Source organism: Nyctibius grandis, chromosome 3, assembly GCF_013368605.1.
Source record: "Nyctibius grandis isolate bNycGra1 chromosome 3, bNycGra1.pri, whole genome shotgun sequence".
Taxonomy (NCBI): Eukaryota; Metazoa; Chordata; class Aves; order Nyctibiiformes; family Nyctibiidae; genus Nyctibius; species Nyctibius grandis.
In genome coordinates, this window is record NC_090660.1 from 64,012,816 (window position 1) to 64,025,445 (window position 12,630).

Genomic DNA, 12,630 nt, shown 5'->3' on the forward strand with positions numbered 1-12,630 from the left:
AAAGTATTTTCTTTATTCGTTGCCTCCTATGAGCACACAGATGGCAACACTGATGCAAGAGGTATTCCCTCCAAGCCCTGGACAAAGCTGAGTAGAAGCTTAAAGATAAAGAGAAGGTAGGGGGTTGGATTTTTTTTTTTTTTAAAAAACACCATGTTGAGGGAACAGCTTTGCTCTCAGAAGGGAAAAACACCTCTAATGGGCAGAACAGGAGAGTAAATGAACCATCACTTGCAACAACAGAGATAAGGCCCTAAAAAAGCAACAGTAAAGGTCCTGTTATGATTTGATTAAACGTAGGAGGGAGTATTTGGGGCAAAATAACCTAGATGCTGCCAACTCATCCCAAAATATTTTTTCTTTCATTGCATACACTCACCAATACTAGCATAGCCTTTGAAAGAAAAGACTCTGTTGCATAGGTTATACAGCCCTGGAACACAACACAAGGAGGGTCAGACAACACCCAATGGCCACAGTGTTCAAACCTCCAGTCAGTGGCTTCAATCGCTTTCAGTTATCCCAGAAGACATTTGAGACTTGGTCATCAACACCCATCCATCCTCCTGCTCAGGTACCTCTGCGGAGGAACGAGATGCATTCCTCTTGATGAGCAGCAGCATAGTGAAGTTAATTCCGCAAGATACCAACATGCCCTGTATCTCCCAAATTCAGATCATAAAATCATATTTTCCAGAGGCTACTAAGGGAGACATTTATCAAGGTAAAGATTACAGCACTGCCTAAGCCAAATCTACTGATAACATTTATCATTAGCTGGAGGGTACGGATGATGCATACTCATGTTTAGAGTAGAAATTTAGTATTAGGGTTATCATAGTTCCAGGAACAATATAAAACTAGTTCAGACAGCAAGCTGGTAGGACCTTTTTGTAAGTATCAAGTGTGTATTGTGCACCTGAGGAAAGCAAAGGACACTGCAGCAATGTCCATATGCTGTGACGGTTTACCTTGGACTCTTGTGAAGTATGCTCTCTTAACACCAAGACAGGTCACTATCAGGACAGTAACTTTGATCTGCTCTCCATTCTATATGCAAGTGAAGACCTTTTTTGTTTTAGGAGCCAGAAACACATTAGCCATTTGGTTTTAATTACATGAAAATCGAACCTGATGCTACATTAACTTTAGCTTCTCTAAAGAGAAGCAGACTAGAAAGAGTATTCAAGAGGGAATGGTTAGACTAACAGCTGTCATATATGACTGTTCTTTCACAGCAACAGCAAAAATTAACCATGTCAGCCATCCCCAACAGAAACAACCAGGGTAGCAGTTTCCCAGTAGGGAAAGGACCATCAGCAGGACTGCAGAATTCAGGTTCTGTTAATGAGATTTCACTTAAATGTAAAATACAGCATTTTTCTTCTTTAATAAGGCTTTATTGTATTTAGGTTTAATAAGTGTATCAAAACTTGATTTAGCAAGTAGCAAAATAAGATTTACTTTATACTCATATTTATATATGTGAGTGATGACTTTGTGGTACTTAAGCCTCACAGGAATAACATCAGTTTCAACTTCCCTTCCTGCTCAACTGTTACAACGAAAATCATGCTGCAGTTTGCTACATTAAAATTCTGTTAGGGAGAAAAAAATAGAAGTTATTCCATTAAAGCAGAAACAAACCTGGAAAGTCATTTTAATTAACTCTTTTGTTCAATGTCTAAGGGTCATTCTGGTAGGCAGTATAAGCAGTAATGTCAGTTGTGTGTTCATAGCACATATCTTACTTGACTGAAGTTTAAAGTTAAGGCATGTAAAAAGCCAGTCCTATAATCCAAAATTTACACAGCAATACAGTTTACAAACATTTGCCTATGAGGACATAAAATCCCTTCTCTAAAAACAAAAGCTAACGGCTGAGCCCCATGTACACATTCTGCCAACTGTTCCAGTTGTGCTTTCTGCAAAGACGGAAAGTTCTTGCATGCAAACAGAGGGCTGTGCCAGCTACCTCACACAGCAACTGCCACCCAACGGCACTACCTTTTGGTAGCAGCATGTCCTCCTCAGAGGAGCTTCTGGAGTGCTCCCACCTCCCAGCCTTCCTAGAGCTCGCTGCAGAGCAGATGCCCCAGCTATCTCCAGAGCTAGCAGCATAACTCTCTACCGCCAGGACCCAGCCCAGCAAGTCTTCTTAAGCAGCTATGTTAAACTGCACCTCTTCAGTGTGGGCTTCTGAATCCCAAAAGCAGAGATGCTGTGAGGCACTGCACAAGCACTAGAAACTGTTTATACTAAGAAAGTTAAATTCAGAGAGTTTTAAAGTCACGTATATTATGACACTATATGCCATCAGACCAAAGCTTTTAAATGAGTCTTAAAAAAATTAACCTTCCAGAAGCAAACTCCAAGGAGAAATGGTACGTAAGAAGGCAACCAGTGTAAGCTTCATCACTGAAACAGTGTGCATCACTGCAGTTGCAACACTGGTGTGACTGAAATAAAACATTTCAGTCAGCTTTTGTACAACTCAGCACACCCTCACTGCACAAACATTTCAAAGGACACCGTAAGAGAGGTGAATGGATCACTCAGTTGACAATTGGCTATACAGAAGACAAAGTAAAACACTATGCCCACGTCTTTGCTTCGCAGCCATGGCTCTTTCAGTTCACACTTTCCAGCTTTTAAATTTTTTTTTATCTACTGCAGTAAGATAAGCACTTCCCACTCATATAGTATTGTTCTATTCAGCTTGTGAATAAGGACATTAAGTAGTAGGAAACAGTATTAAAAATAATTTCCTAGGAAAGTAAAATAATTTGAAATCGTAAAATAAGTACTGACTAGTTGCATCATATCTACTTGGAACAACAGTATTACTGCATCATCTGAAAAGGCAGATAGTGACAAGGAACTACTGAGGAGTATTAGTGTAAAACTGCAGTATTATTACGATGGGTCCCTGGCTTTTAACATGGAAATATTAAAAAATCCCCTGAGCTTGAGTACGCAATGAAGAGTAAAACCCATTCCATCTTTGACTGAACATTCCAAGGCATTTTCAAACTTTTACACTTCTGTCACCACATTCACAGATGAGAAACACTGGCAACTCATTATACTCAAATTGAAACCAATTCTTCTACGTAGCTACGTGTTCTGTCAATGTGCTGCCCAATGAAACACATCTATTTAGTAGCCCTGGGAGTACGTTAGTGTCTCTTGCGTCTCTGTAACGTTATTAAAAAGCTAACTCACAGACACCGGCACCAGAGGCTTCACTTCACTCTGTCAAATAAAGCGGTCAGTGTAAGTGGTAGGCAATTCGTTCGCTTTGAATTTGTATTTCAGGTCAACAATTGCTTTACCTGCATAATGGACAGGGATTTCTATCTTTGGCCCTATGACGTAGTGACCCTCCTCCAGACTGTGAGCTGTAATTGTTGTCCACTGCCGACATGAATGAATCAGAAGATAATCGCTCTCTCGAAGGCCTTCTACAGCTTCTCCTGCAAAACAGATGTAGGTTTTTTAAAAAAAAATCACACGTATTGCATGAAGAATTAGGAAAACTTCACAAGCATTTTATTCTTATTTGATGTTTAAAAATCCAATTAAGTAAATTTCAATTCTACACAGTACTCATTTTTGCAACATAAACACTTTACCTTGCAGAAAACAAACATAAAGCAAAACAACTAAGTGCATGAATACAATACCACAGAGATGTAATCCAGATTACTCAGCAGTGGCTCTGGGGCTCCTTTTTGAGCTTTACGCATAAACAGACTTTTCATATCTCTATTTATGTCTGCCTATCTCACTTAATACAAATACTTGAGAGCTCTCTTAATTTTTAAGTAAAGGAAAAAAGTACATTTTCATATGTTGAAAGATCAGCATCACATTACCCTACAGCCATCTGAAGCCAAATCTTATTTATCACTATGAAGTAAACAGGTATCACACTTGCAGATACAGAGATTTCAGCTTTGTCATTCTATCCCTTTGCAAGTCACTGCTTAATTAGCCATTCCTATGTCTGTAAACTTAATCCTGCCACTTAATGAGGAAAGAAACCCCCAAAATTTAACACACACCAAAGTCCTCTCTCAGAGATAAACTCAACCAGAAGCCCCCCCAGATAATGTCCAGCTCATCTTTGTAATGCTCTCCCTTATAGTCTTGTACTCTGGTGTCTGTGAAATCCATCCCAAACATAGCCAAAGATCCAGCTCTCCTTCCCTCCCCTGTCCCTACCAAACCATGTGCATTTCTGCCGAGCACTGTCCCTCCTCCACTGGTTGCAGTGCCTGATTAGGACCAGAGAGCTTCGCTTCGCTTTCCAGCTATTTCACATTAGATAGACTACTCAAAGTGCCAGCTATACGTCTCGAGCATGACATATGAACAAAATTTCATAGAGCAGGGCATATCATGGCAGACTGCTCTTACATACCTGCAGTCCTGCTCAGTACGCTTGTGTGTTAAACACAGAAAACAGCCTTTCTCAAGGTGTCTTTAAAGTAGCCATGTGAACTTTCAGGAACACTTAGTAGACACTAAACATGGGCCAAGAATAATGAAGCTTTAAATTTCATTTTCCTTCTCTCCCACTAGCCCTCTGCAGTTACAGCCAAAATGAAATCAAGTAGTTTAGACCTGGAATCAAGTTTGGACAAAACCCATCCCCTTCAGCTACTACAACAAGCTGCACTTTCTCTTCACTGTCCTCTGATATTCTGAAGTCAGTGGAAGAATGAGACTTTCCTCAGCCTGGGGCAGCAGACATCTCCCCTGTTCAATCTCTGAAGAGGAGAGATACTTCCCATTGAGCTTTTTTTTTTTTTGCCCACACCAGGCAATCTTTTCCACCATAGGCAACGGCTACTACACACCCCATTCCTGCCTGATTTCATGCTCCCATTCTATCAGAAAGTGCCCTCCTACACGAATCAAAACACAGCAACTGGTATGTGTGAGAACTGTTAGATTTTAAATTGGAAGAGACCATTATGACCATCTGCTCTGACACTCTCCGGCCACAGGATTCTGCTTGTTTCCTCCAGCGACGTGGCTTTGGCTAAACAAGGGAGAGACCTGCCCCAACCCACAGAGTCCGAGAAATGGACTTCCCTGGGTCTGCTGTCCCATGGTCTGTTAAACCTTAAAAAAAGTTCTGTTTTGCACTTTTGGAGCCTTAACTTATAACTGTGGATAAACTGTTGTTATGGGGGTGTAGAGGGGGAACAAAAAAAAAAAAATTAGCAGGTATACAGAGCTCCTTAGTACCAGTTATTCTTGCTCCTGTGAAGGTAACACTTCCAGGTTTCCTTCTTTTTCACAGCTCAGAAAGTAGCTTCCAGGTGAGCAGAAGTGGTTTCCAAGTGCTCCTTGGACCACATCCCTTGGCAGCCCAGCCTGGCAGACAGGCTGCTTAACACCAGTTCCTTCTCCCTGGGAAGCACCAACCCTCCACCCACAGTGCGCTAGAAGAAGGGACCTGGGAAAGCCCAGGGAAGGGCAGCAAAACCACCATGCAGCACCACTGCCATGGTCCCACCCATATCTTGAAGAAAATTCAGGCATATTTGCTAGAGGAGTCATGCACCTGCTAAATTTTAACAAATCATCTGACCTTGAGCATCTCCTGTTTCCTGCTCACAGGGCAACTCCTAATACGTATAAAAATTATCTTCAGCTTGCTGCAACAGAGATTTACAATTTCAGGGGAAAACACAATAATAATAATATCTGGTGTTATTTGAAACTCATGTTTCAGTTCAGAGAGTTACACTTATGCTTTCTATAATCCATGGCAACAAGTAATTATTCCATCCCACACAAAATAAAACCAATGACACCGAAGGGAAGAACTAGTATTTTACTAGCTTCACTGACAGTGGTAAACACATTCTGAAGAAAATACAAAGAATCTCTGGTATAGTTTTTCTCTGCCTTACAATCCATAGGTATAATTTCCAAATGTTACCTAAAGGAAGGCTGGATTCTACATTCAGGATAGCAGGGTAATAATTACAGTATGGGTCATCCTCGAAGATTCTGAGAAAGATATTCTTAGGAAAATAAAGACACCCATTATGAAAAGGTGCTTCCAGTCATGGCTCACATGCCACGATGTGTTTAAGTGGTTACTCCACTAAAACTGGGTGGGACAGGTGAGTGTAAAAAGAGGCAGGCCCAAGAGTGACTATGTAATTAAGTCTGCAGCTGGAAGTAGCTGTATTTTTTAAACAGACCCTTGGAAACCACAATTCTTGTTACACCAATTATTTGCCCCAACCGATTACATCGGAAACGAATTTCGTGCTTTGCCACGGGAGACTGAGCCAAGGAGAGGAGGTGGAACAGATGCAAGGGGGAGTTCACGGTCCCTCCGGCTCCCTCACAACAGGCAAGTCTGCCCTTACCAAGCCTTGATCTGTCCTAACCATGGGCGAGCCAGATTCCTGGGGTTGCTTTATAGGAAGAGGCTCCTTGTCACCAAAGGGATTAAGGGACTTGCAAAAACACCTGGCTAATGATGGCCTGCATGCTATGGGAGGAAATTCAAGGAAGAGTCAAACATGACTAAGGACAACAGAACATGGCAATACATACTCTCTTCTTTCTTCCATTTTCTTCTAGTCTGTCTCCCCCCATAAGACTTGCTCACTGTCTCCTGGAGAGGAGGACCTTTCAGGCAGGAGACACCTCTGACCCTAGCTACATGACTCAGCTCCCAGCCCAAGCACAGCCCAGACTGAGCCCTTTACACTCTTCTCAGCCAGCCGTGGCAGAACAGCCACACACGTCCAATCTGATTTTTTCCCCTGCCTCAGTAACACAAGTTATGCAAGCCTTTCATTAATCACATTTTAACTATGTGGGAGAGAACTCAGCAGTCCTCACATCCACCAACTATGCAACTCAGTTCTCACCTATTCAACGTACTCCTACACTGCTGCTTACACAAAAATCAGACACCATAAGAAAACAGAGAACACAGGCCACTCATCTTTAGTAACAGTTTTGTCTCTTATGATCAAATATGGATTAGCTCTATCTTTTCACCCTCTTCTCCCCACCCCACATGCCTGCAATATAATAAAACCACTACAAAGAATCTACAGGCAAATACTTGAGTTGTTTTTTCCCCCCAAGTAAAAACCATAGAAGCAATGAACTATCACATGCAATATCCCACCCCTCCCCAAGCTGTCTCTTTCCAAAATATGAGTCAAGTTTATTCATAATAATGCCCGAGACTAAGAAACCCATGATTCGCTAACAGTGCCTAAACCCTAAAGCATCAACGCCCATCCTTGCCTGACAATAAAAGCCTCTCACGTCCAAACTGAGAAGTTAACCAGTATGTTCCTACACAAGCTGTCCTATAAGCGCTCTGACCGCAGCCAGTATTTGGGCTACTTCATCATGCATCACCAAAGCAGCACTACAACAGCTATTCCTGTGCTCATTGCAAATAAGATGTATTACCATTTTCTAATTACGTGACTCATTTCCACACAATTCCTAAAAACTACAAATATTGCAGAGCCCACCCTTCTTGAAGGGCAACTGCAGAGGGAACGCTGACCATGAAAGGAAAATTGTTCACTATTGATACAGTTAAAGATAATTGCTTAATCAAGATTCCCGTGCTTATTAAATACCACCTACACTAAATGCCAATACTTCTTTAATAGTTCTTTCCAGTTCCAAAACTGGATCATCCACATTTTGCAAATCTTGGCTCTATCATTGTAAACACACCAATCTCAAATTAACAGTTAACTGTAGCAAGACTGGGAGTAGGATACCTTGATCGGAGATGAATTTCTGTTCTCACTTGCAGTTTTTAAGAACTAGGTGAGAAAACAGAGGTTGGCTATGCGCAGGGACTGAGTTTATATATGGCAACGCTGCAGCACAGAAGGAAGCTCATTTCTTTTGAAGTAAACACTGACCTCCCTGCAGGTTGTTGCCACCGCTTACTTTCTAAATACGCACACTTTTATTTAGTTTAGCATTCCACAATTTCCAAATATCTGGGGCAAAGCCTCAGGAGTAGGACTGAAGACCTCTCCAGTTTTGAAGGGTCTGAGCACTCCCTCCTCCTCTTTGCTTCCTTCTGGATCAACAATTAAAGCTTGGCCCATTACAGTCCATAAAAGAAAATTCACGCAGGTTCCACGTATTCTGGTTTGCCAAAGACAGCAATGACTTTTCAACACCAACTGTTAAAGGAAAAATCACAAAATAAATGAAAAATGGGTTCTCGTCCTAGTACTGAGGAACTAACATTCAAGTCACTGCAAAATGTGCAGGCCAAAATGACTCATTCACTCACAGAAACTACACTGCTAAAAATAAGCAGCAATCTACAGGAATATAAACACTTTATAATGCCACACACTCTGTCATCTTGGCTAAGAGTCTGTATCACTGCCTTAAAGTATAAGCTTTGAGTCTGGAGACATGAAAATAGTAGGTAACGAGCAATTCAGAGAAAGAGACGAAGTCGCATGCAAGGTTCCAGCAACGTAACAGATACCATTTACACACGCCAGATGAACTAGATACCATCTCCTCCTGCCAGGAAGATGGTCACAGAGACATTCCTCTCATCTCATTCATCACAGAAGACTGTAAAGTGAGCTTACTGCTGCCCCTTGCACATCAGTTCAAGCATGCAGAATTTGCTCTTCCTGGAACAAAAAGGCTCACAGAACTGAGCTAGAAGCTGACTAGAAATTTAAGATGGCTTTTGTGAAACAGCTGGTGAAGAAGATGCCTGCGAAACCCCAGGGAAACTCATCAAGACTTTGGGCCATGTGTTTTCACTAAGCCTGAACACCATCTGCATGCAGGTAACAGATGCTATACAATTAAGTGCATCACCTGGCCTGCCATGGTCAGCTAAGTAGGTGGTGAGTTTAATTATTCCATCTAATTTTCCACAATTGCATAACATATCATTACACAAGAAAATCTCAGCCACATTAAAAATCATTTCAGCGGGTGCTCAGCCAGGTACCTACAAAACCACACAAAAGAGTAACTTCAACTTTATCCCCGCTCAAGCTTGCTCTAACATTTGCTAGGAATGAAGGGTTAATTTGTGGCAGAGCAAAAAGAAGTGGCTGGTCAGGTGAGCATGTCTGCTGTGAAATAACTACAAAGAACTGTCAGCATGTGGCTAGTGCTACAAGGGAAGACTAGCAACCAAGGTTTATTTTGCAACAACTGGAAGCTAAGAGAAAGCAGAATGATTAGAAGCCGGAAAAAAGAAAGAAGTGAGGTTCTTACTTGTTTATCATGCTATCATCGCACTGAGGAGCCTTACTTACACGGTATCTGCTTCGCTGGGCATGCAGCTTCACTGGACTTCCCCTGGCTGAGTACCAAGCAAGCCATGCATTAAGATACACCTTAACATTATCCTACTGCATCATGAAAAACAAAGCACAGCCCGAGCCAATATGAAATTAATTTATAATCTATTGTTAAAAAAAAGAAGACAGTATTGTGGACTTCATGGCTCTGTGCAAAGAGATGTTTCAGGTCAGAGGGAGGTCACACTGCTAGCACAAATATAAATGCCAGCACTTCTTTTCAACTCCAAAAGAAGGAATCTACAACACTGTACACCAGTCAACTAATAAAAGCTGTCTTGTTTTTGGAAAGGGAAACTTGTGTTTCTGCAAACATTTGCTAGTCACGTAGCTCCCACACAGGTACCACCTGAACATGAATTGAATTTCTTTTCCTTTTATTGGAAGATTCACAGCAGGTAAAAGCTGAAGCCAATGCCTCCTCTCAGCACAAAAGCTCAGGGGTGCCCCATCTAAAAGTGGGGAGCCCAGGGCCTAGCACTGATGAGACGGCACACAGGTCAGAAACACCAGCTGTGCACAGCAAGCACCTACTAACTGCGGGCATCGCGCACACTAACTTCAGCCTTCTTGGCAATGAGGGTCTGTGAGCATCACAGGTACCCAATCCCCTTCCAAGGTAGGCTTTGCGGTATCGCCAAGTGTTAAAACCAGGCTGGGTACCACAGCATCCTTTTACCTTTAAAAAAAACAATTAAAATCATTCATAACTCAAGGCCATTCTCATCTGGGAATCTGTGTTTCCCTTCACTGGTGGGCTCATCCTTTACACAATCTTCAAACACCTCCACTTTGCTTCTTGTTCAGCCAGTTGGTTGTTTGGGCTTCTCATCTCTTGAAATATAAGACAACAAAAACCAAGGCGTAACTGTCCACAAAAAGAACAGCAGACAGCAACTCCGTGTTTCATAGAAAACAAGTAAGCCAAAAAAGATCAAGATGTACATCTGGCTGCATCACAAAGATTTTTTTTCACTGTTAACTTCAATTTGGTCTCATTTGACACTGAGACACACGGAAGCATTGCTAGCACTCAAGAATCACTGCACTGAGTATGCTGCTTTTATGTCAGTAACAGTACAAGTTCTTTGAAAAACATACACAAAAAAAATTCAAACTGTTAGCATAGGCAATAGGCTACTGGAAGAGAACTCCAAGTAATCAATTTTCTAGTATCGTTGAGGCTTAGCATCTATTTTTATTGGAGTCTGAATTCAAAGAGCAGTATGAATTCTTTCACCTGGGGGACCAGACTGTGCTCCTAAATAAACCTTCTCTGGTTTTAATACATGCAGTGGAGGAGAAAGAAAAGAAATTACTATGTGAGAACTCAGCAGAAGACAAACCTACTATATTCTATTTGTTAATCAAATTCCTACAGTGCTGTCATACATGACCATCTGATGGCAGCTGTCATCAAGGGGAGGAAAGAAACAAGTGAGCAAATGCCCTTCTTCCTTTAGAAGCATGGACTTCATCTGAAGTCACCTAATGGTTTTGCTGTTTCAGGCAGACTGACACTGCAACAGCACATGAGACAGCTTCCATCCGACTGCCCATCTACCACAACACTATCAATGTACGATCCCTCACCTCCAGCATTCAGTTGTATTATTGCAGCAACATCTCGCTGGCAGAACAGGTACCTCTTCTCCTGTAGATCATTCCACTAATATTTAAAGCTTTCTTCGTTTATAATGCTGAGTTTGGGATTGACATTTTGGGTGAAGAAACACAAAGTTCTTGTTAAGTCTGAATATTCAAATTAGGACAATTAATTTTATTTTATTTAGCAGGTCATGCAACCTCTCCTCATGACAAATCACTTCTATCTGAACTCTGAAGGAGGGCGGGGGGGAAGAAGTCAAACCTTTTGTTTTCTGCATGCTGCATCATACTCCAGAGTATCTGTTGGGTGTTTATCTACGGAGACATACCTCAATGAATGTCAAAGACTATTAAATATTAAATTAGGGTGGTTTGCTTGCTTAAGCTTTGGCACTGTACGTGGTTACTGAGTCAAATCTCAATGAGCTGTTCAGCCTGCCAGTGCTATTTCTTCCGCAAATATAAAACTTGCATTGGTCTATGATGTAGGTCAGAGGAAAAAGTTCATTAGGGTGAGAAAACCTGAATTTTCCAGTTCAAAGTAGCAACAGAGATTTGTATGGGAAAAATTCACGTCCTTGTAACGTTCCTTAACAAAGGAAGGAAAGAAGTATTTTGTTATATAAAGAATCCCACTTGTAGCAAGATTAATGAACATTGTATCTACAAGGACTGAACATTTTATGTTTTTTTGTTTTGTCACTATGACTGAACAGATGCTTGGAAGAGTTACTCTTGCATAAAAAGCCTAATGGGAGAGAAGTAAAAAGAGCATGTAATTGTAGAAAACACTACTACTATCGAAGAAAAACCTGCTTTGAAAGCCTCTCCATGTTATCAGTCTCACTTTGTCATTCCATACAGACACAAAAAAAGGTTGATAAAAAAAATATTATCTAGCTGATCAAACTTCTTTGTTTAAAGAAAAGCAAAATAACTTGCATGGGGGCGGTATCATGCAAAGTCGAAATACAGACTGTCAGTGAGTTAAAAAGGTAAATATTGTAACTTCTAGGAGCAAATATTGTAGTTTCTAGGAGTGAAATGGAAAAAAAACCTAACCAAAACAAACCCAACCCACGTTAAAATTTAAACATCTCAGGACTATATAAAATGTAGTGTACTAAATTTTTAATTTAAACTGGACAGATTCATTAGGAAAGCCTGACAGTGGGCTCATCTGGCTGTGTCTCGGCATAGCGGAAAAGATGAAAGCAGAGTGCTCTGTCCCCAGCTACACAACCTTTTGAGCTTGCAACACAAAGATCTGGACTAAAAATTGCAGTTATATCTAGGACTGTTGATAATTAACCTCACTTTTCAGCTTCCCCTCCTTCTAAAAGAATTTCCCTGAGTAGTTTTAAATATGTGCTTCCATTTAATTGTTACATTCCTGCAGCACATTCATTTGTGCTGGTTCCTATTATCTGGATCAACCAGTATTTCTGTCATGATTGAAACTGCAATCAAACACTCCTTTCTCCAAAGAAATCCAAAATAATATTGACTTGACCTTCCATCAACTGCACAGACTACACATCTTTCATTGGATGAAAGGCTTCCCCTGACAGCATCAGGATTCATACCCATTTTGATTCTAAGATGACACATTCTTCCTTCGCGAAAAGCAAGAAAAAGGAAAAAGTTGCAACTAAAG

General features: G+C 41.1%; 1 protein-coding gene across 1 annotated transcript in view; it reads right to left on the bottom strand.

The window, feature by feature from the left end:
• The window catches only part of GAREM1 (GRB2 associated regulator of MAPK1 subtype 1), a 98,802-nt gene that overhangs the window by 71,616 nt on the left and 14,556 nt on the right, over positions 1-12,630 (bottom strand). The window contains exon 2 of the mRNA XM_068396646.1: positions 3,336-3,476. Within this exon, the coding sequence (XP_068252747.1) occupies positions 3,336-3,476 (141 nt within the window). The remainder of the gene's footprint in view (positions 1-3,335; positions 3,477-12,630) is intronic.